Raw genomic sequence first — 22,904 nt, forward strand, 5'->3', positions numbered from 1 at the left:
GCTCAGCGCCATGTATTTTCCTAGAATACGATCCGGCAAACGTTTGCTGGATCACTGGCGATCAGTGCATGAACGGTGTCCAATCATCTCTCCCTCTACAGGGTTCGAATTCGTTCTCGATTGCGCAACCCGTCCTCGACTCAAGTCCATTACATTCAGCGGTCAACCCCACAGACGCATTCATAAATTTTAACATGCTGTGTACTCAAAACGGGAATTTTCTCAAGTATAAATTAATATTATAATATATTAGCATATTGTGTATATATTGGCATAGGATAGGTTAGGTCAGGTGTTTAGGTTATGTTGGCGATTATTTGTATTTGTAGTACGTGGGTGAAGCATTTATAGCGTTGTGATTCGAACAAAATTCGTCAGTGAAGCACTTGTTCCGGATATGTTCGAACGTCAGCAGTTGTGAGTCGTGTGTAAACCGCTTTTCATTCATAAACAGGGGGTTTGGCGGGTGCATGGAATCACTTTTGGATCTTTGTTTGGAGGACGGGCTGCGATTGCGAGGCAAGCGTATAAAACAACCCGTCCTCCAAACAAAGACCCAAAAGTGATTCCATGCACCTGCCAAACCCCCTGTTTATGAATGAAAAACGGTTTACACGCGACTCACAACTCACAAATGATTTCGTTCGAACACTTCCGGAACAATGGCTTCACTGACGAATTTTGTTCGAACTACAACGCTATAAATGCTTCACCCACGTACTACTAATACAAATAATCGCCAACAGAAGCTAAACACCTAACCTAACCTATGCCTAACTATACATATATTCTTTTATGTATATTAATTTATATAGGAGAACAATCAATGTTTAATACACAGTATGTTAAAATTGACGAATGCGTCTGAGGGAGGACGGCCGCTGCTGTAAACAGCCTAGTGTAAGGATGGGTTGTGTAAGTTGTGTGTAAACCGTTTTCCATTCATAAAGAGGGGGTTTGGTGGGTGCATGGAATGGTCTTTGGACTTTGTTTATAAGGACGGGCTGCAACCCGTCCTTAGACTAAATCCACTACCATGAGAACCCCTCCACCCCTACCCCCACCCGTCAAACCACATGGATAGTTATCTAAACTTTTGTGATGGTCTGAAAACATATTACGGTTCCAGTAATAGTCTACATGTAAACTGGCATATGAACCTTTGTCGTAAATAGAGATTATTCTCAAGTTATAACTTTAAAGTAAAATAAATCATTGGTTTAAAATATAAAAAGTGTATGCTGAAAAAGTTTTCTATGAAAATTGTGATTTTCTGTAAACCGGAATTCGTAGGCCCACTGAAAGAGTTTTCGAATTTCATATTTTCACATTATCGTCAATAATACATCGTATTAACGTAAGCAAACGTAATGAAACCTAACCTAACCAAACCTTAACCTAAAGCAACGTTAAGCTAACCTAACCATGGATAGAGAGTAGATAATAGCACAAATTATGTAGACGTTCCCAATCTACCTCCTTGAAGGGGGACCTCCTCCCTGAGGTCAGGTTGTCTCAGGTGCAAAGGGAGGCAGAGAGAACCAATCATACCATTTTCGATTCGACTATCTGTTCCTCGATGTTGGGGAGCGTCTTCCCACCACTGTGGTGGGGAGCGTATCCCCTCTACTGTGGTGGAGACCGTGTCCCCTTTATTGTGGTTGGGAGCGTGTCCCCTCCACTGTGGTGGAGACCCCCCTCTACTGTGGTGGGGACCGTGTCCCCTCTATTGTGGTGGGGAGGTGTCCCCTCCACTGACCCACTGTGTGTGTGTGTGTGTATGTGCAGGTGTCCGGTATGTAGTATCTTCACAGCGTGCCAGTTTATGTCCGTTACACAACAATGTCTCGATATCCGTTGATTTCTCCGAATAATTCCCCACTTTACTTGTTGAATTTAGCTTTCAATTTGTAGCAAAAGGACTAAAACTTATTTTTTTTTATGTTTCGTCACTTTTAGATATACCTTCACTTGTAAATTATTTCAATTGATTAAAGGCTTCGTGACAAGATTTATTACAGAGGAGCAGGTAATACGTTTGCAGTCGTCTCTTACAGAGTGGACTTGTTGATGACATTATCTATATTATCACCTATAATTAACACAGAACAGTTTACCGAAAACGTTGATTAATTCCCCCCATGAAAAGTAGTTATTATCTCTGTACGTATATCGTGTGCCAAGAAACAGGTCATACAGCGCCCACATTACCATAGGCTCTCGAAAATGAGGTCGAAGTGATAAGAGGATGTGTTTTATCAGCCACCTGGGCGTTGTCAACACAGGAAGGGAGAGAGAGAGATAGAGAGTGCGCCTTCCTTTACCGATTTGCTTGGCCTCAGCTAACCTCAATACCCGAGGGTCACCTAAATTTCCTTTCAAGTTTCTCTGAATAGGGAAAACACGTTGTATAAATGATTACGCAGATCACAACAAAGCCTCAGATGTATTCTTTGACATGAGTGAGGTCAATTCTGCGTAAGGCGTCCGCCAGGGGGGCAATCCACTGCTTGCGTGCTTGATTTCTTAAAATCCATTTGGGAGATTACGAGGAGTGAGCCCAGCGCGTCGTTCCTTGACGACGGGATTCCAGCAGGCAGACAGGCAGACAGACAGACAGAAAGGGAACTACCAGCAGAAAGCTCCAAGCCACTATGACAATATAGCACTTGGAAAGGGATCAGGATAAGGATTTGGGATGGGACAGAATACTTCAATATGTCAGCCAGTCAACTAGTCATTAATACCAAGATAGAGGGCTCACCAGTAGGGCACCGGCGTGGAGTAACAGGGACACTCTCTACTATTCCCAGACATTTGGACAGAAAAAAATCAAATAAATTTTTAATTCGTGTAAACTTGAAAAAAAAATCAAGCGAGTTACCGCTGGCACAGGAACCAACATCACCATTCTAGCAAGAATATCCCTGTATGGTGAATCATTCTCATCTTGCCGTATTACAGGGGCAGACTAGTCATGGCAAAACTTAAACAAAAAAAAATCTTGTTTCCAACCCCATATTTAAGGAGTACAAAAAAAATATTAAATGTAAAAACCCACTACTTAGAAAAACCCACATCCTTAGAGAGTATGAGACACTGTCAACTGTATTCAATCTGACAGGCTTAAAAAAATGTTCCGATAGAAACTTGTGAAATCTATTTCAGAAGAAAGACTTAAGTAGAAAGTCTGTAAGTAGAAAGACTAAGCATGTATGTCTTTTTTATTGTAGTGAAATTATAAATAGAAATCAATAATAACGCAAATTATAACATGGCAACAATGACATTGATTCTAACGAATGAGATAATTACCAAAAATTAAAATACTAATGCATATGAATTTTTAGAACAAAAGGAAAAGTTGGTATTTTTTTATGGCTACGTCAAGCAAGGTAAACAGTAAATTCTCTTAGGCAAGGACTGGTTTTTATTTTAAAATTAAAGTTCAGAGGAAATGCTTCTAGTCTGCAGAATAATCTGATCTGTGTACTCACCTAGTTGTGCTTGCGTGGGTTGAGCTCTGGCTCTTTGGTCCCGCCTCTCAACTGTCAATTAACCGGTGTACAGATTCTTGAGCCTACTGGGCTCTATTATCTACATTGGAAACTTTATTCACCTAGTTGTGCTTGCGGTGGTTGAGCTCTGCTCTTTCGGCCCGCCTCTTAACCGTCAATCAATCAACTGATCCCCCCCTCCCCCCCCACACACACAAGAAGCAGCCCGTAACATCTGTCTAACTCCCAGGTACCTATTTACTGCTAGGTAACAGAGGCATGAGGGTGAAAGAAACTATGTCCATTTGTTTCCGCCATCGCCGGCGACCGGTCCTTAGGATTACGAGTACCAAGCGCTGTCCACTCAGCCACAGGCCCCTACTGTGTATGGAGTCTGCCTCCACCACATCACTGCCTAATGCATTCCATTTGTTAACTACTCTGACACTAAAAAAGTTCTTTCTAACGTCCCTGTGGCTCATTTGGGTATTCGGTTTCCACCTGTGTCCCCTTTTTTGCGTACCACCCTCCTTTAAACAGTTTATCTGTGTATTCACTGAGGTGAATACACAGATAAATAGATAATACACAGATTGTGAGGGTGTGTGCTTGCGACACACCCCAGGAAGCAGCCCGTGACGGCTGACTAACATCCAGGTACCTATTTACTGCTAGGTAACTGGGGCATCAGGGTGAAAGAAACTCTGCCCATTGTTTCTCGCCGGCGGTGGGAATCGAACCCGCGACCACAAGATCAATCGTCCAGTGTGCTGTCCAGTCAGCCACCGGCTCCCTGGTAAACTGTGCGATTCTGAGCCAGTGCTTTCTGGCTCTGATTCTGTCATTTTGGGCTCTAATCCTGAGATCCTAGGCTCTGATCTTATGAGTAATGATCCTATGATCTAAAGCTTAATCCTGCGATCTTCGATTCTGATTCCTTGAGCTTGGAATCTGATCCTATATGATCTTTGGCTGATCCTGTGATCTTGGCCCCATCGGCTTTCAGGTGCAATTTAGAGAGGTAGAAATAGCCTAAGCTACTCTATCCCTTTGAGATGTATTTTTTTCTTGTCTCAATAAACATACTTGAACTTGAACTTGGTGCAATTTATATGCAGTAAATACAACCTTTTTCCCTTCTTTCACTGTCAAGCGTCGCGACACTTCATGACACCTTCGTGATAAACGCTTTACAAAGATAGCAATTTAAAGGTTATACAGATGTTTTATCGATACCAAAGTCGGCGATTGGTGACTGTTTAATGGTGCCATGTGGAGATGTGCAACAACCAATCAACATTTTTGTGGCAATTATTTCTTTGTCACAAACCATTCCACACTTTAGATTTAGCAGTAAATAGGTACCTGGGAGTTAGTCAGCTGTCACGGGCTGCTTCCTGGGGTGTGTGTGTGTGGTGTGGGGAAAAAAAATAGTTAGTAAACAGTTGATTGACAGTTGAGAGGCGGGCCGAAAGAGCAAAGCTCAACCCCCGCAAAAACACAACTAGTAAACACAACTAGTAAACACTTTGGTGCCGATTATTTGTCCTATAGAAACAAAAGGACTTAAGTGTTAACCAAGGTCAAGACTGATCAATTATTTACGCATCAACTCCCGAGACTTTGACATCTTTTCTCAATTGTTGTTGTTGTTGTTTAAGATTCGCTACTTAGAGCAAAAAGTTCTAAGTAGCACGGGCTATGGTGAGCCCGTAGTGGACTTACCTGACACAGGAGCGGGGCTGGGTTTTTTTTTCTCAATCATGGCGACTTTGTTTATATAATTCCACGTAACGTGGTAGAGGTGGGGTATATTGATTTTTTCAAGCGTGGGTTGGACATGTATATAAGTGGGACTGGGTGGTTATAAATAGGAGCTGCCTCGTATGGGCCAATAGGCCTCCTGCAGTTATCTTTATTCTTATGTTCTATTATTAAATAAACAGTTTATGAGCTTGGAAGCACTACCCTGGAAACACAAACCGACAAACCGAAACTGTCTCTATTTCCCGCTTGTTACAACTTGTAATAAAGTTGTTACATCTTGGCTTAACGTGTTTATGACGTATTAGAACGTTGTTACAACTTGCTATATTGGTTGTTATAACTGGTTAGGAGGTGTTAAAACTTGTTCGAACGTTGCGCCAACGTCGTAGTTTCGGTGTGAGTTTGGCGGGTAAGATATTGTTTATAGCAATAATAACCTCGGGTTATGGTGGTTGGAAGCTCGTAAACTGTTTAATGAATGTAAACAAAGCCGCCATGAATGAGGAAAGATGTACAGGTTTCGTAAGAGTTAGCGTAAATGTTTGATGAATTCTAGCCTAGATTATTATGGAGGAATTGTTGTATATTTAGCCTAAAGATTACCTCCCAAGACACATGGTAATTCAATGCCACAAAAACAAAAAAAATTGACTTTTCGCATCAACATCTTTGCAAAATTGTTCCAGCAAGACGTCTCGTGGGTGATTATGTCGTTTCCACGAGTCTAAGACCGCGAGTCTGTCATGGGCTCCGCCTTGAGAGGAGGAGGACCAGGTGACTGTAACTCTCGCTCACGAGTTAAGGCTGTTGCCTCTTGCTATTACCTCCCTTAACTGATGCGAGACGGAGCTTGCGTCTTCAAGGTCGTAATACCAGATTGGGGGGGGGGGGGGCAGGAGGAGGAGGAGGAGGAAGCGCAGGCTGACTTGCAGTAGGAAAATGTTTACACTTATCTAGTTCCTTGGGTCTTGTCTCCTCCCTCCCTCTTTCCTTCTCCCATGCACTCCGTCATCCTCTCTCTCTCTCTCTGTCTCCATCTCCACCCACTGAATAAGTATATCATGTAATAATGTAATTTGTACACACGGAATAATTTGTGAGCATGTGTGAAAGTATATATATATATATATATATATATATATATATATATATATATATATATATATATATATATATATATATATATATATATATATATATATAATTATGGTAACCAACCCCCCCAACACTGAGCCACTGAGCCATCAACCCCCAACACTGAGCCATCAACCCCAACACTGATCCATCAACCCCCCCAACACTGAGCCATCAACCCCCAACACTGATCCATCAACCCGCCCCAACACTGAGCCATCAACCCCCAACACTGATCCATCAACCCCCCCAACACCGAGCCATCAACCCCAACACTGATCCATCAACCCCCCCCCCCCCCAACACTGAGCCATCAACCACCAACACTTCTCCAACAGTACATCGCATTTTGACGTAGAAAATATGAAAAAATTATGTAGTATAAATCACCTTTGGCCTTAATCTTCACTATATCTTGGCTGTGATGGACTAAAAATATCCACCGTTAGACGTGGCTGGTGTTGACACAAGGCTTGTAGGGGGTCAAGGAAACATGAAGCTGAAAGCTGCTGCTATTTTTATTACAAAAAGCTAAGAGGAACAACAAAATAATATTACTATTTACAAGACACGTGTGACTGGTGGAGGCGGGAACCCACATTGTCGGGCAGGGGGAAGATGGTGACCTCCAGAGGGTGACCTCTGACACCTGGTGCCCCTGAAGGGCCCCCCCCACACCAGATGGTAGTGCAGACGGGGCGGGGGGTTAACGGAGAGGTCGACGACAGTCTTGGTGACTAGAGAGCGTTATGACCTGTCGCAGTCCCCAAGCTCAAGGTCTTGGATGGGACCTTCCCCCGTAACCTCAGGGGTGTGGAGAGAGACATGGGACCGCTGCAGGTGGGTGTATCCGCTAGTCCAGTGGTGAAGTGTAGGTGGGATTTGTCGAAAGGTGAGATTAGGTTGTTAGGAAGGTTAGTAAGTCCGGACGGAGAAGGATAGTCAGCGTCAAGCAAGGATAGTCAGCACCGTCGGAGAAAGATAGTCAGCCTTCCCTAGGAAGGTTAGTCAGTTCCCTGTCGGAAAACATCAACGTTGACCGTCACGATGGGGGGGATAAAGTGATGACGCTGTGATGTTATAGTCACCGCCCAGAGGGTGGTGGTGTGTGGTGACGCGAGGTCGTCGCTTGTAGAAGCGTTGTAGAGCAATGGTTGTAGTTTGTGTGGTAGTAACGGTCTTGGTGATGTCTGCCACACGTAACCCCCCCCCCCCCCGCCCTGGACGTGCCGAGAACGTCAGCGGCGGCGGGGGTGGTGTTGACACGCTTCAAGCAGGGCGCCATCGGCCTCAGTGGTAGCCGCCGCCATACTGGGCTCCGGCGCGGTGACGGACGCCCCACTTGAAGTTGCCGTTGTAGTCTGTCTTGACGAAGGTGTAGACGGGTCCCACCCTGCCCCTGGGGTAGCTCTTGGCGATGGGCGCCGGATAGGGCGACTCCCGGGGCTGGCGTGAGGTGGGGGCTACTACTGCTTCTTCTGCTGCTGAAGCTGCTGCTACTGACGCTGTAAACCAAGTTCCTCATTAGTCTCTCAAGTCAACCAGCTCATTCTCCCGAGTGTCCGACATTACCCACCTCCCCAAGGACCCACGAACAGAAAACGGGACAGGACGTCAATTTCGCGAGCCGCTGCCAATTTTTAGTACACCAGTTTTTGGCCTTAGGGGCCAAAATGTTGTTTCCCCCTGAACAATACGTCGTGGACGTCAAAATGCGACGTATTGTTCAGGGGACTAGGCTGGGTCAACAGTGTTGCCACACCCGTGTTAATCGTACTAACGATACACTGGCTACACTGTAAATACCAGATACACATATGTATACATGATGCATGTGTAATATATATATATTATATATATATATAATATTATATATTATATAATATTATATATTATATATATATATATATATATATGTATATATATATATACACACACCATTATCAACACTATGCAAACGCCACACTATGTATACCATCCACACAAACGTGCTATATATACGAGTATCTTTTTTTACATTATATATAAATAGCCTATTCATATATGCGTCACACTTGACCAAATACGTCACACTAATATTAATATGTCAAACTATGACTGTAACTCTTGTGACGGCGCGTAACACCACAATTCTGGCCATCACGGAGAGTATACCATTAGCGTTATACTAAGAATACGTCACACACCTGCTATACACAGACAATCGCATACTTTAAGTATATACAATTAACATGCTGAAGTCCAGACCCCAACGTCAGGTCAAAGTTTTTTTAACAATCGTGATTGTTGACAGCTCACCAGATTGTAGTGCATGATGGATTGTTACCTTACATGACAACTGAACACTGCGTGAACACATACTAGGGGTTGCAGAACACATCAGAGGGAAGAAAATGGCAGAACACTAGAATAGAGGGAAGAAGATGGCAAGTTGCTATATACAAGATATCAAGAGATCTCACCGAAGTCGTCATCCAGGAGAACTGCTCTCTTGCTGATGAAGTGGGCCAGGTGGTCCACGTGGCCCAGGTGGTCCACTTGGCCCACCAAATAGTCCCCGTTGGCTCCATTCACCGCTACCACCACCAGCGCTGCTGCTGTCAACACCTACACACAAAAAACACCTGTAATTAGTCCTCTATGCACCACAACTGACTTGCTCGTCAAATATTTCCTGACTTGCTCGTCGAATATTTCATACACCTGCCTGAATTAGTTTTGCGTATCTGTCGCGTAGACACCTGACTGACTTACTCGTCGACCACCACCACCTCTAACATGTGCGTCCGTATACATGTTTTACTCTCACAAACACCTGACACGCCTGCAAAACCACTTTAAGAAGGTGAGAGAAACATGTATTAACATGTATTATGTCACTATACACCACCTGTCACATGTGGACTTTGTCACATGTATATGCCAAGTCTACACATGTGATTAGGTGCATTAAACTTCGTTAAATTTCGTTAACACCCTAAAAGGCTTCCAATTCCCCTGACAATTCTATCTATCAGACAATCCTATCCAATCCTATAACCTATCAATCCTCTAACCTATACAATCCTATAACAATCCTATAACCCTGACTAGTCACTAAATATGTTGACTAGTCAAAATACGTGACACACACACACATCTGCCTTACTAGTGATCACACATATGACTACTGGCGTAACCTTGACGCCAGCAGGTGTGTCTACACACATGTAAACTTTGGTGTTGATCCGCTGGGTCTTCACTTTACCTTGGTGAACATCCAGGTATATGAACAGACATGCACATATATGTTCATCCATCAGCAGATACACACACACACATATGACTTACATCTGACTCATGTTGCACTTGCCTCATTGAAACAGCTAACACACAGCTGTAACGTTATTATTGCAGCCTCGTGCATTCTGCAACCATAAACGTTTAGGTAGTGTGTGTGTGTGTGTGTGTGTGTGTGTGTGTGTGTGTGTGTGTGTGTGTGTGTATGTAGGGCTGTGTGTGTGTGTGTGTATGTAGGGGTGTGTGTGTGTGTGTGTGTGTGTGTGTATGTAGGGCTGTGTGTGTGTGTGTGTATGTAGGGGTGTGTGTGTGTGTGTGTGTGTGTGTATGTGGGGCTGTGTGTATGTGTGGCTGTGTGGATGTGGGGGTGGGGGTTCTGTATGTTTAAATGTTTTTGTGAATAGAAGAAGAAGAATGTCCAGGAGCACGATAACGAGACCTTAATCAACTTCCCACGTCGTAAACATTACAACTATCGTGACATTAATGTTTAATTGGCACAATTCTGCTATTCAAATCATCATCGAGTTGTACACTTTCATAATCAATACAAACAAAATATTATTTCAAATACCGTCAGTAATAATTAAAAAAAAAAAAATTGTAAATCCAAAAATTGAGTAGATTCTCAAAATTCTGAATAATTTTAAAACTACTGAACTCTCTCTTGGAACTTTGAAAGGAAGTATTCATCACAGTGAATCCCAACTTACCAACTTAATAACTGCCATAATGCTGCCTTGTTGAGCGCTGCTGAACTTGTGTTGATGCCAGACTCAGCTGTTGCGTCTTATATACGTTTTTCAAACGTCACGGCGAGGTTGCTAGATATTGCTATCAATGAATGCTTTATGACGCACAGGCCAGGGACCAATGACGTTTTTCATTCGAGGAATATAATGATGAATGATATTCATCTTATAATTTGATTCGTACATTTGCGGTCAATAATAATTTGCAGTTCGTGTTTTTTTATTAATGATGATGGTACGGAATCTGGCGAGAGCCGGCAAGGCGGTGACTGCCTGTGGGGACGCTTTTCACCACCAGGTGGAACCTCACGTCACTTTCCCTATAACTCTCACTCCTGGAAGCCACGCTCTGTAAACACTGCCTCGTGGGGGGGACCCCGCGACACGTCTGTGACCCCCCCACGACACATGTGTGCCCACCACGACACATGTGTGACCACCACGACACATGTGTGACCCCAAGACACGCGTGACCCCAACAGATGTGGTCCTCACTTCACGTGGCCCCTCATAATACACGTGGCCCTCTACCCTCATAACACAGATGGATGTTGAAGCCATGGGTGGTGGATGTTGAAGCCATGGGTGGTGGATGTCGAAGCCATGGGTGGTGGATGAGCCCCGGGCCCCCTAGAGAAAGTACCAGCCCTCACCAGACTTTCTAAGGCAGCGCCTTTAAGGCTGAAATTCCACTTAACACCAATTAATTGATAACATTTAGTATTCCACATTTGTGAAAAAGATATTGTAACTTGTTAAGGTAAGAGATCTACTATTGTACCTTCAATATTAGACCAGTCTAGCAAGGGTACCACATAAGAGTACCGTATCAAAGTGGCCACACCAAGTGCCATAGGTCAGGACTAGCAAGAGAACAACGCAAGTGGACCTAGCAAGAGCACTTTACATCAGGAGTACAACAAAAAGTATAAAGCCCAAGTGGTATTTTTTCCTACCACAAATAATAAATTTAGTAGCCACACATTTACAATGCTAACCAGCATATATACATTTTCTTCTGTCCTCCATGGACAGGGTGAGAGATCTGATAAACATATAGTTCAGTGATTTATTGAACAATCAACCACAGAAGGTGATTGAATTGCATTTCAAACGCTAATCTAACCTACATACATAAATACATAGATATACGTCTGTCCTCCATAAACAGTGTTCGAGGTATGTTCTTTTACTCATAATGTGATTAATGCGCGTTAGGCTAGGTTAGGTTAAGTTTTTTTTTTTTTTTTTTTTTGAGATATATACAAGAGTTGTTACATTCTTGTACAGCCACTATTACGCGTAGCGTTTCGGGCAGGTCCTTAATCCTATGGTCCCTGGAATACGATCCCCTGCCGCGAAGAATCGTTTTTTCATCCAAGTACACATTTTACTGTTGCGTTAAACAGAGGCTACAGTTAAGGAATTGCGCCCAGTAAATCCTCCCCGGCCAGGATACGAACCCATGACATAGCGCTCGCGGAACGCCAGGCGAGTGTCTTACCACTACACCACGGGGACTGCAAAGTTAGGTTAGGTTAAGTTAGGTTAGGTTAGGTTAGGTTAGGTTAGGTTAGGTAAGGCTAAGTTAGGTTAGGTTAGGTTAAGTTAGGTTAGGTTAGGTTAGGTAAGGCTAAGTTAGGTTACGTTAAATGGAATTCTGACCTGAATGACCCTGTATCTCTTTCTTTTTTCCATTTCCTGGTCCTTGATCTAAATATAAACAAACAAATACATAAACCAGTTCAAAGACTGGTAGATTAAGACCACCACGAGAACCACACAAACGACTGGTCTCACTGCTGTAATTAAGACTGCTGTAGTTGGCTTATTAGTTACGAACATTGAAACTACAGGGAGAAGACTCTGGACTCACGTGACCTGAGATGTAGTTTAGGGCACCCAACAGCTCCTTAACTAATACCCAAATGAGGACTGGCGTCAATTACGGGCTCACCATAGTCCGTGCTACATGGACACTTCGTTCTGAGTAGCTACATCTAAAACAACAACAACAACAACAACGAGGACTGGCGTGAGTGTTGTATTTATAACATGTAGTTGTAAAGATTATCTACTTTAGACTTTAGATTATCAGCCTTCTACTTTATCTAAAGTAGAAGTCTGTATGACTGAACAGGTAATACTGCTATTACAACGGACAATTAAAGTGTAAATATTTGAAGTATTTTCTTTTTAATCTGGATATTTTGCCCTCGAATTTTCCCCGTAAATGTAATGGGAGTTTGTAAATGGGATTTTATTTGTAATTGTATTCACTCATATTTACATATTGTTCGTGGTTACGAACACAAATTTTTAGGTCCGTATTCCCCCTCGTTGTTGTTACAGATTCGCTACCTGGAACAAAAAGTTCCAAGTAGCACGGGCTATGGTGAGCCCGTATTATTCCCCTCGCTGGTGGAATGTTGCAGAACGGCGCTTCTGTTAACCCCCCCCCCTAAGTGCTTGTGTCTTGCGAGTCTATATGTAAAATTTGTTTGTCTTAATTTTCGTGGCCATCAATTTTCATTTTTCATTCTCAGATAAAAATTATACTTTTCAGAGGCTACTCTGAACATTAAATAACGCATTTGTTCCTCTATTATATTATATATATATATATATATATATATATATATATATATATATATATATATATATATATATATATATATATTTTAATTTTTATATAATTTTATATTTTTAACGCGTTTTATATTTTTCAAAGGATATTGATATTTATTATTAAAAAATTAGGTAAATAAAAAAAGGCACAAATTTTATGACATACAATTTCGGGCGGACGCGGACACAATTTTTTGTATACAATACAATTTCAAATTCAAACTAATATAAACTTCCTAAATGAGTGTAGTAAAATAGAGTCAATTCACAACAAATCAAAATGTTATATATTTTAACCAGTCGGAATAACATCACAACAGGTATTCGTTATAATTATATATTGTATAAAACGGCAGTAAAGCCAAGTTTAGGAGGTGGGGCCCGGAAGTTTGAGCTCAACCCTAGCAAACACAGCAATAAGGTGAATACAGATCTTTGAGTACTCACAAACACATCAGCAAGATGAACACACATCTTTGAGTACTCACAAACACATCAGCAAGATGAACACAGATCTTTGAGTACTCACAAACACATCAGCAAGATGAACACACATCTTTGAGTACCCACAAACACATCAGCAAGATGAACACACATCTTGGAGTACCCACAAACACATCAGCAAGATGAACACACATCTTGGAGTACCCACAAACACATCAGCAAGATGAACACACATCTTTGAGTACCCACAAACACATCAGCAAGATGAACACACATCTTTGAGTACCCACAAACACATCAGCAAGATGAACACACATCTTTGAGTACTCACAAACACATCAGCAAGATGAACACACATCTTTGAGTACTCACAAACACATCAGCAAGATGAACACACATCTTTGAGTACCCACAAACACATCAGCAAGATGAACACACATCTTTGAGTACTCACAAACACATCAGCAAGATGAACACACATCTTGGAGTACCCACAAACACATCAAGATGAACACACATCTTTGAGTACTCACAAACAGAAAATGCCTGTGAACAAGGCCTTTGGACATCCAAGTAGTCAAACTAAACGCACGAGGCCATTTAGAAAGCTAGAAAACATGTGGACTCAATGCAACGTTACAGGAGCTGAGCAGCTCCGGATAACAGGACCTGTGGACCAGTTTCATGAGAATTCCTGTAAGAGATGGTTTATCCCAGTGTTTCTATCTACCCAATTTTTTTAATAGTTTCGTGTAACATGATGCAGTTAAGGTTACAGCTTTGCGTTAATTTACACATTAATGCAGAGTGTGGATTTACATCAGAGCTACTTAAAAATAAACTAAGTGCATATAAGTTCACACATACATATAAATGAGTACACAGGTGAGTACATATATGGAGCAAACTCGGGTCACAAGGTGACTGTAGAAGATTTTCGCAATTATTAAAAAAAGCAGCCTGGATTCCACGCAAATTTGTGTAATAAGAGCAGTAGGCTCAGAGATCCGGATAGCCCTCAAGAACCCACACCAGGAGAGCTGCATAGTGTCACGAGAACGCGAGAGGTATCTGTGAGAAGATATGGAGATGGTACTGTGACCGGTGAGTCCCTGAACGCAGGTTCGATCCCATTATATATACTCAATATTCTAAAACAGGTGTGTGACGGTCAGACCCTTGTACAAGCCCTCAGCTACAACACCATAAAGCGAAGGTAGAACCCTGGAAACACAAACCGAAAATGTCTCTATTTTCCGCTTGTTACAACTTCTAATAAAGTTGTTACATCTTGGCTTAACGTGTTTATGACGTATTAGAATGTTGTTACAACTTGCTATATTAGTTGTTATAACTGGTTAGGTGTTAAAACTTGTTCGAACGTTGTATCAACGTCGTATTTTCGGTGTGTGTTTGGCGGGAAACGCTTCCAGAGGTACGCAGTACGACTGGTTCCTCGACCTACGAGGATGTGCTGAAGGAGATTGGCTCACACTTGAAGAAAGAAGGATGCACGAGCCATGATCACAATATATAAGATTCTTAGGGGTGTTGACAGAGTAGATGACATTTTCAGAATGAGGAATTGTTGAGACAAAGAACATAGGCGACTGTTTGGCATTCACAAGCTGATGACAAACACCCGAATGAATTAAGAGGACGAATGCCCTAGCCCAGGGTAGTAAGGTTAGTGTGGGAGAGGAACACACTAGGCCTAAGGGATAGTGTTGGTGAGGGAAACAATAGGCCTATAAGGAAATGCAAGCGAGGAACAAAACAGACCTACGAGGGAGGAAAACAATAGACCTAGAGAAGGCAGTAGCGAAGGTAACTTCCTTCGAAGGTAGAAAGAAGTTACCTTAGATGATGTTCGAAGGTAGATCCTGTAGACTAAGACGCATAAGGCCAGGAATGCGTACCACGAGACGCATCTTATATGACGCAACCAATTAAAAGGCGGGACCCAGAAGCTAGATTTCAACATCCGCAAGGTGAGTAGACAAATGTATAAATGACAAACCCCCCATGTGCTTAGGGAGAGGGGCACGCCCAGGAGCTGAAGCTCTGGCCCGACATACAAAGGTGAGTACATGACTACACAGGTGAGTGTGAGTACACAGGTGAGTGTAAGTACACAGGTGAGTACATACAGGTGTTTGGTCACAAGCGACTGAGGAAGCTTCTGGCTTCACACGAACACAAACCACAGATTTCTCCAGCAAATCTGACATCAAGTTTAATTTCTCACAAGTGATTACCGCCCTAGTGATCAACACAGAGCGGTGGAAGTCATCATCCTCTCCCTCTCTCTCTCTCTCTCTCTCTATGGTGTATTTGAGTTTTGAGAAAGCTGTCAGATACGTCTGTATCCCAGAAGAATTCTGGCCACTACAGAATATAATTGCAGAGTTCTTGCTCTATTAGTTCCACGTATAAATGTATCCTCGTGGTATTCATCATACTGTTTAATGGAACAGTTTTTACTGGTTAGTATGGGGTGGTTGGGTAGACAGCAGGCTGGTGCAGGGGTGGGCAGCTGGGTGATGGTGGGGTGGGCAGCTGGGTGGTGGTGGGGTGGGCAGCTGGGTGGTGGTGGGGTGGGCAGCTGGGTGGTGGTGGGGTGGGCAGCTGGGTGATAGTGGGGTGGGCAGCTGGGTGGTGGTGGTGGTGAGTGGGCAGGATACATCACGCCCGGAGACGTTTTGGCTGTATTCAGGAGAGAAAGTTAGGACCAGCATTTAGGGATGGGTGCTGCTTACTGGGGGGTAGACATGAGTGCTCTCTCTCTCTCTCTCTCTCTCTCTCTCTCTCTCTCTCTCTCTCTCTCTCTCTCTCTCTCTCTCTCTCTCTCTCTCTCTCTCTCTCTCTCTCTCTCGCAGGGTTCTCAATGAAATAATTAAATAGCTTTCATTTACATTACAATATGAATTCTCCATAAATACTGCGAGTTATGTGGTTCCCACAGGGACAGAAAACCCATTAAGCTCACCCAAGGTCAACGACATTCACCTTTCCTATTCAGGAAACAATTCCAGCCAATTCAGTGAACCCGAAACGAAAATTTCTCTGCATTAAACGGATCGCCGAAAGTTGGCTGTGAGGTGGTCAATGAGCAGGGGGTCCAGGGGGGAGGAAACGATCAGTTTCTCTAGCTTTGGCCCGCAGCATCGCGGGACACCGCCAGCCGCTGACTTTCTAACTTCTGGAGAAGTATTGCAATCGATTAGCTATTAAAAGCCACGCTTGAGTTTCCCTTAGTCTCGGTATTTTCGGTATTTTGTTTTTATTTTCTTTAGTAATCTATGTGTTTGAGACAGCGTTTATGCATTTTTTTTTTTAGATAATACCAGCCTTCTGTGCCTATCGTTCGTATGTTATAGGCAGTTGTTTTAAAGTAGGGTTCAACACTGCCCATTTCAGTAACATGCTCCTGAACACTTAACAACCGTGGACATCTTCAAGAGGAAACTAGATTGTTTCCTTCAAGGAGTGCCGGACCAACCGGGCTGTGGTGGGTATGTGGGCCTGCGGGCCGCTCCAAGCAACAGCCTGGTGGACCAAACTCTCACAAGTCAAGTCTGGCCTCGGGCCGGCCTTGGGGAGTAGAAGAACTCCCAGAACCCCATCAACCAGGTATCAACCAGGTATGTGGTGGGTATGTGGGCCTGCGGGCCGCTCCAAGCAACAGCCTGGTGGACCAAACTCTCACAAGTCAAGTCTGGCCTCGGGCCGGCCTTGGGGAGTAGAAGAACTCCCAGAACCCCATCAACCAGGTATCAACCAGGTATCAACCAGGTATCAACCAGGTATCCCCACTTCCACTCCCAGGAAGCAAATAAACAAAGGCATGCAGCTGCCGTAGTCCTAGCACAGCCCTTATTAAAATATATATTCTAGCCAGATACAGTTTTTATATAAATTGTCATATAGGAAAATAAACTATATACGAATCACTGCAGGCGGTGAGTCACAATAACGTGGCTAAAGTATGTTGACCAGACCACACACTAGAAGGTGAAGGGACGACGACGTTTCGGTCCGTCCTGGACCATTCTCAAGTCGATTCACTTGAGACTTGAGAATGGTCCAGGACGGACCTAAACGTCGTCGTCTCTTCACCTTCTAGTGTGTGGTCTGGTCAAAATACGAATCATTGATAATTTAGCGTAGAAGACGGACGAAATCAGCCTACTGAACAGAGGACGTGTCTTGTAATGACTGTGTAAATAGTCCTAGAGTGCCACGGGTGTAGAGAGTGCTAGGGACCGGGGGTACAGACCGAACATCCATCACAACTCAGCCAATTACCGGACTTTCTCGACCAGTGGGCGCTGTAGGACGATGGTGCGCAATGGTTAGTGCACTTACCTTGCAACCCCATTGTTCCTGGGACTGATTTCCGGGCAGGGCGAGGCGCTTGGGTATGTTTCCCTATACCTGATGATTCTGTTCTCCGAGCACTCAAAATCTTCCCGGAGTCACACACACCTGTAGCGGAATGCGTCTTGGGGAATGTGACTCGGTGACTAAAGGGATCTCGATCTAAATCTCGATTCCTGTCCCCGACAATGAGAAACCATATATATTATATATATATATATATATATATATATATATATATATATATATATATATATATATATATATATATATATTGGTGTATACTGGCAGCAGGTTTTCTTTCAAACATGTTTCATTGAATATGACCGCATATTCTGTATTTATTATTTTCTGGTTTAGGGCTTCTATCCCTCTATTTTCTTAGCATCAGGGCTTAATTGAAATAGGAGTTCTCCAAAACTCATTTTCGTACTTTTAAGGTGAAGAAAAGAAGTGATTTACTATAGAGTGTATTACACTTATTTGTATAATTTGCACGACGTTTCGAACCTCCATGGTTCATTCTCAAGTGAACAGATCTTACAATACTAGTTGATTTTATACCCGCATTAGGTCAGGTGATAATACAATGAAGGTGAAAACATGGGGGGATACATAAGGGATAAACATAGGGGCTGCAGAAGGCTTATTGGCCCATACGAGGCATCTCCTATCTAAACACAAAGATTAATCCAGTGTAATTGGCCTGTTATGTTGGACATTGTCTTCTGTGTTGGCATCGATATGTTCTTGTCTTGTCCTTACTTACTTGTCCTTACTATGGCAGTAAGGACAAGACAAGAACATATCGATGCCAACACAGAAAACAATGTCCAACATAACAGGCTAATTACACTGGATTAATCTTTGTGTTTAGATAGGAGATGCCTCGTATGGGCCCATAAGCCTTCTGCAGCCCCTATGTTTATCCCTTATGTATCCCCCCATGTTTTCACCTTCATTGTATTATCACCTGACCTAATGCGGGTATAAAATCAACTAGTATTGTAAGATCTGTTCACTTGAGAATGAACCATGGAGGTTCGAAACGTCGTGCAAATTATACAAATAAGTGTAATACACTCTATAGTAAATCACTTCTTTTCTTCACCTTAAAAGTACGAAAATGAGTTTTGGAGAACTCCTATTTCAATTAAGCCCTGATGCTAAGAAAATAGTTAGAGGGATAGAAGCCCTAAACCAGAAAATAATAAATACAGAATATGCGGTCATATTCAATGAAATATATATATATATATATATATATATATATATATATATATATATATATATATATATATATATATATATATATATATATATATACACACACACTAGAAGGCCACAGACGGCGCTCTCTCAGATTACTGCTCTCCTCTTACTTCTCTCAGAATGCGGGGAGATGGCAGACAGCCAGTGATAAACTCCTTCGCGTTAAACAGACCTCACAATTCTCACCTAACTACATGAAAATGGCCTAGAGGTGTTTATAATTGGTAATGTTTATTAAAGCATTTAACTTCGGCCTACCCCTGACCAGCCTATGTCCGTCCCCTAACCCAGACCATTCCCCTTGCAAATTTGGGTGAGGCTGACCCGAAGCATCTGGCTGCCAACTTTGGACACGCAGACACGCATTTCCTGATACATTTGTATGAGTGAAATCCTATTGCCAATTTCTATAGGTCTGGTATCGGGCTTTAATGAGCTAATTAAACTAAACAAACTAAAACTGTAAGTGGACTTTTGATGAATACGTTATGAAACTGCACATGAATATTATATGTAACTCGTTTAGGTTAACGAATATTGGCGCTCAGTTCCTGAGCACTTTATGTGCCTCTATGGTCTTTCAACCACCGCAGACAGCATGGGTATAGCGTACATAATAAATGAACTAAAAATATAATCTGTATATCACGCTCTTCATTCAATAATTATTAATAAGGGTGCAAGTAAACATTATTAAATACATGGGTTACCCCTAAAGTGTGACTATTTTCTTTGATTCAATTCGTTACTTTTTCTATGAATTAAATTTCAGCGGTAACTAATATTGTTTTACTCGTACCACTGAGATTAAAGTTCTATTTGTATGTATAAAAAAAACCGATGTTACTAATGAGCGTAAATAAAACAGACATACTTCATAAAACACGGGTCGTCGTTGTAGCATTATAACCATTATCCTCAAGCTGAATCTTGAAATATAGAAAAGCTTTATTTCAGGCTGTCGTCTCCAGGAAGCGACTTGTCGGTCACCTTAAATTGTTTTGCCGGGGACTGCATTAGGAGAAAGGAAACGTACCCAAATGACCCTATAGAAGGTCATTTGGGCACGAAATTACCTTTTTTCTTGGGCAAGAAGGGATGAGGTCATACCTTCTTGACCTCATCGAAGAAATGATATATTTCTTATAAATACTGATAAGAAAATATCAGAAAACATTGCATGTTTAGGGGAATGAAATAATCAGGTATTGTCATATGGTGCTCCACAGTGAACTGTTTGATAATATATATGTAGCACTGATACTGTGCAAGAACTACTACAGTGAAATAGGCTATTAGTTTCAGTAAGCTTAGCTAGAGGCCTCGTTGGAAGCGAAGCTTATAGCGCTAAAACTAATTTCCAATTAGTTCAAACCAATTTCACTGTGGTTGTTCGTGCATTGAAGAGGCACATTACATATGCATTATCTACGCCAATATCTTCGCTGAATGCAGTGTATTATACATCATACTTCTGCCTACACCAGGACATCACACTAACGTCATTATCAATGAGAACACACTACTCCTTATGAGCAGCTCTCAGGGCCTAACTGCCCCCTTAATATAACAAAGTCTCTAGTATTATTTCGCCCCAATTTAGCAGTTAGGAAAATTACAATAATGTCTTCTAGGTGTTGACAATTTTGTTCGTCTTAACATTGTGAAAAAATATGAATTATCGACTCATTAATGTCTTAAGTATATTTTACATATATTTCCTCGACTATTCTCAGTCTTAAACTGAACTAGTCGTAGGTCTTAATTAAGACTTACGATGTGAACCCGGCTGCGTGAGAAATATATAACATGCTTGGCAGCTTGTGTGATTAAACTCTGTCACGAAACCCGTCATTAAATAGACTATTACGTAGAATTTGTAGATTATATTGAAATATTCTGTCAGTATAAAGAATTAACAAAGTTTCGTGATACACTGCGAGAGATGCAGCAAGAATGAACAAATCCACAAGGGCCGTGACGAAGATTCGAACCTGCGTCCGGGAGCATCCCAGACACTGCCTTAATCGACTGAGCTACGACAGGGTAAAAGGGTTAAAACCGAAGTTCTACTGAACTTACTGGATCCCGTAGCCTCTCCGAGGCTCCGAGGTTCGAATCCTCGTCACGGCCCTTGTGGATTTGTTCATTTGATGCATCACGTTAGTGTGATCTGTGTGTGTAATGCAGCAAGAATGTTTATGTTAAGATACAGTGGTTACTGAAGTAATGGTGCGTTGGGGTGCGTACCACACACCATGGTTCTAGTGCACCGGAGGAAGGGTAGGTACCACACACCATGGTTCTAGTGCACCGGAGGAAGGGTAGGTACCACACACTATGCCTCTAGTGCACCGGAGGAAGGGTAGGCACCACACACCATGCCTCTAATGCACCGGAGGAAGGGTAGGTACCACACACCATGGCTCTAGTGCACCGCTGAGTGGGGGTACGTACCTTATGCCTTGCCACTAGTGTCATTTATGACAGAAAAACCAGATGGAGTTCAGCCCCTGGTGAAGAATGGAGGGATTTTACGGTACCATCACCAAGCGACAGAGGGCGTGGTGTTGATGTAACCATATTTGAACAGGGAACGAGTCTTTTGAGTAAACATTTCCAAAACGAATCTTGCAGCTAATCTTGCTGTTAATATTGTAGTTACTCTTACAGTTAATATTGTAGTTAGTCTTGCAGTTAAGTGTTGTAATCAATATTAGGCGGAGAGGGTCACTATTCGGCTCGACTCCTCTAAATAGGACTAACCCCAAGTTTTTGTTCGTCCCATACTCCATACCATTCACCATGCAAAGGTCAGTGAGGCTAACCCCAAGCATCAGGGGCCAGATTCACGAAAGCACTTACGAACCTATACATCTTTTCTCACTCTTTGGCGGCTTTGTTTCCAATTATTAAACAGTTAATGAGCTCCGAAGCACCAGGAGGCTGTTTATAACAATAACAACAGTTGATTGGGAAGTTTTCATTCTTGTGAACTGTTTAATAATTAGAAACAAAGCCGTCAAAGATTGAGAAAAGATGTACACGTTCGTAAGTGCTTGCGTAAGTGCTTTCGTGAATGTGGCCCTTGGCCTCCAACCTCATACAAACATACATTCTTTCTTATAGATACAGATTATTTATATAAATACTGTGATTGTTATTTACCTACTGCAATCAACATCTCAGTTGATGACCGTCGACATATTAAATCAAATATATATTCTTTTCCATAAAGTCTCAGGCCGCTCAATACATATTTAGAAAGCTATTTTTTGAAACACAATTTAAAACAGTTTCTTTTAAGGAATAATTCTTGTTATTTTAAATTCCGAAATGCCAATATTTTGAGGGAGTTGTGGGACTTTTGTGTATAAAATATTTATTTATGTTTCGCAAGTTCCTGTTTTCAACATTAAATGCCCGTAATTCAGGGGGATTTAACAGGTCTTTTATATATTTCGATAACCTTTACCTGTTATAGTGAGTTGTTTATTGCTCGGCATACTATTCTCTTTCCTTATGGCACTACTTTATTGAGTCCCGTGGTGGTGGTGGTGGTGCTGAGGCTGGTGGTTGTGGTGGTGGTGGTTGTGGTGGTGGTGGTGCTCAGGATGGTGGTGGTGTGGTGGTGGTGCTGAGGATGGTGGTGGTGAGGGTGGTGCTGAGAATGGTGGTGGTGAAGGTGGATACACACCATAGAGGCGCTACGCTATGTAGCGAAAACTACCTCAGACATTTGATAAGGTCA

The 22,904-nt window shown here is 42.3% G+C and overlaps 1 protein-coding gene across 2 annotated transcripts in view; it reads right to left on the reverse strand.

Annotated features, from left to right (window-relative positions):
- The window catches only part of LOC123766235 (phenoloxidase-activating factor 2), a 153,135-nt gene that overhangs the window by 22,538 nt on the left and 107,693 nt on the right, over positions 1–22,904 (reverse strand). Inside the window, exons 1-2 of one of the 2 annotated variants that reach the window (XM_069321145.1) lie at positions 10,391–10,423; positions 8,861–9,005 (exon numbers count right to left, since the gene is read on the reverse strand). In XM_069321145.1, coding sequence (XP_069177246.1) covers positions 8,861–9,005; positions 10,391–10,408 — 163 coding nt within the window. In that variant the 5' untranslated portion in view covers positions 10,409–10,423. Of the gene's footprint in view, positions 1–8,860; positions 9,006–10,390; positions 10,424–22,904 lie in introns of those variants that run through there. The other variant, XM_069321144.1, reaches the window with a different exon arrangement.

This window comes from Procambarus clarkii, chromosome 9 (assembly GCF_040958095.1).
Source record: "Procambarus clarkii isolate CNS0578487 chromosome 9, FALCON_Pclarkii_2.0, whole genome shotgun sequence".
In the NCBI taxonomy this organism is placed as follows: Eukaryota; Metazoa; Arthropoda; class Malacostraca; order Decapoda; family Cambaridae; genus Procambarus; species Procambarus clarkii.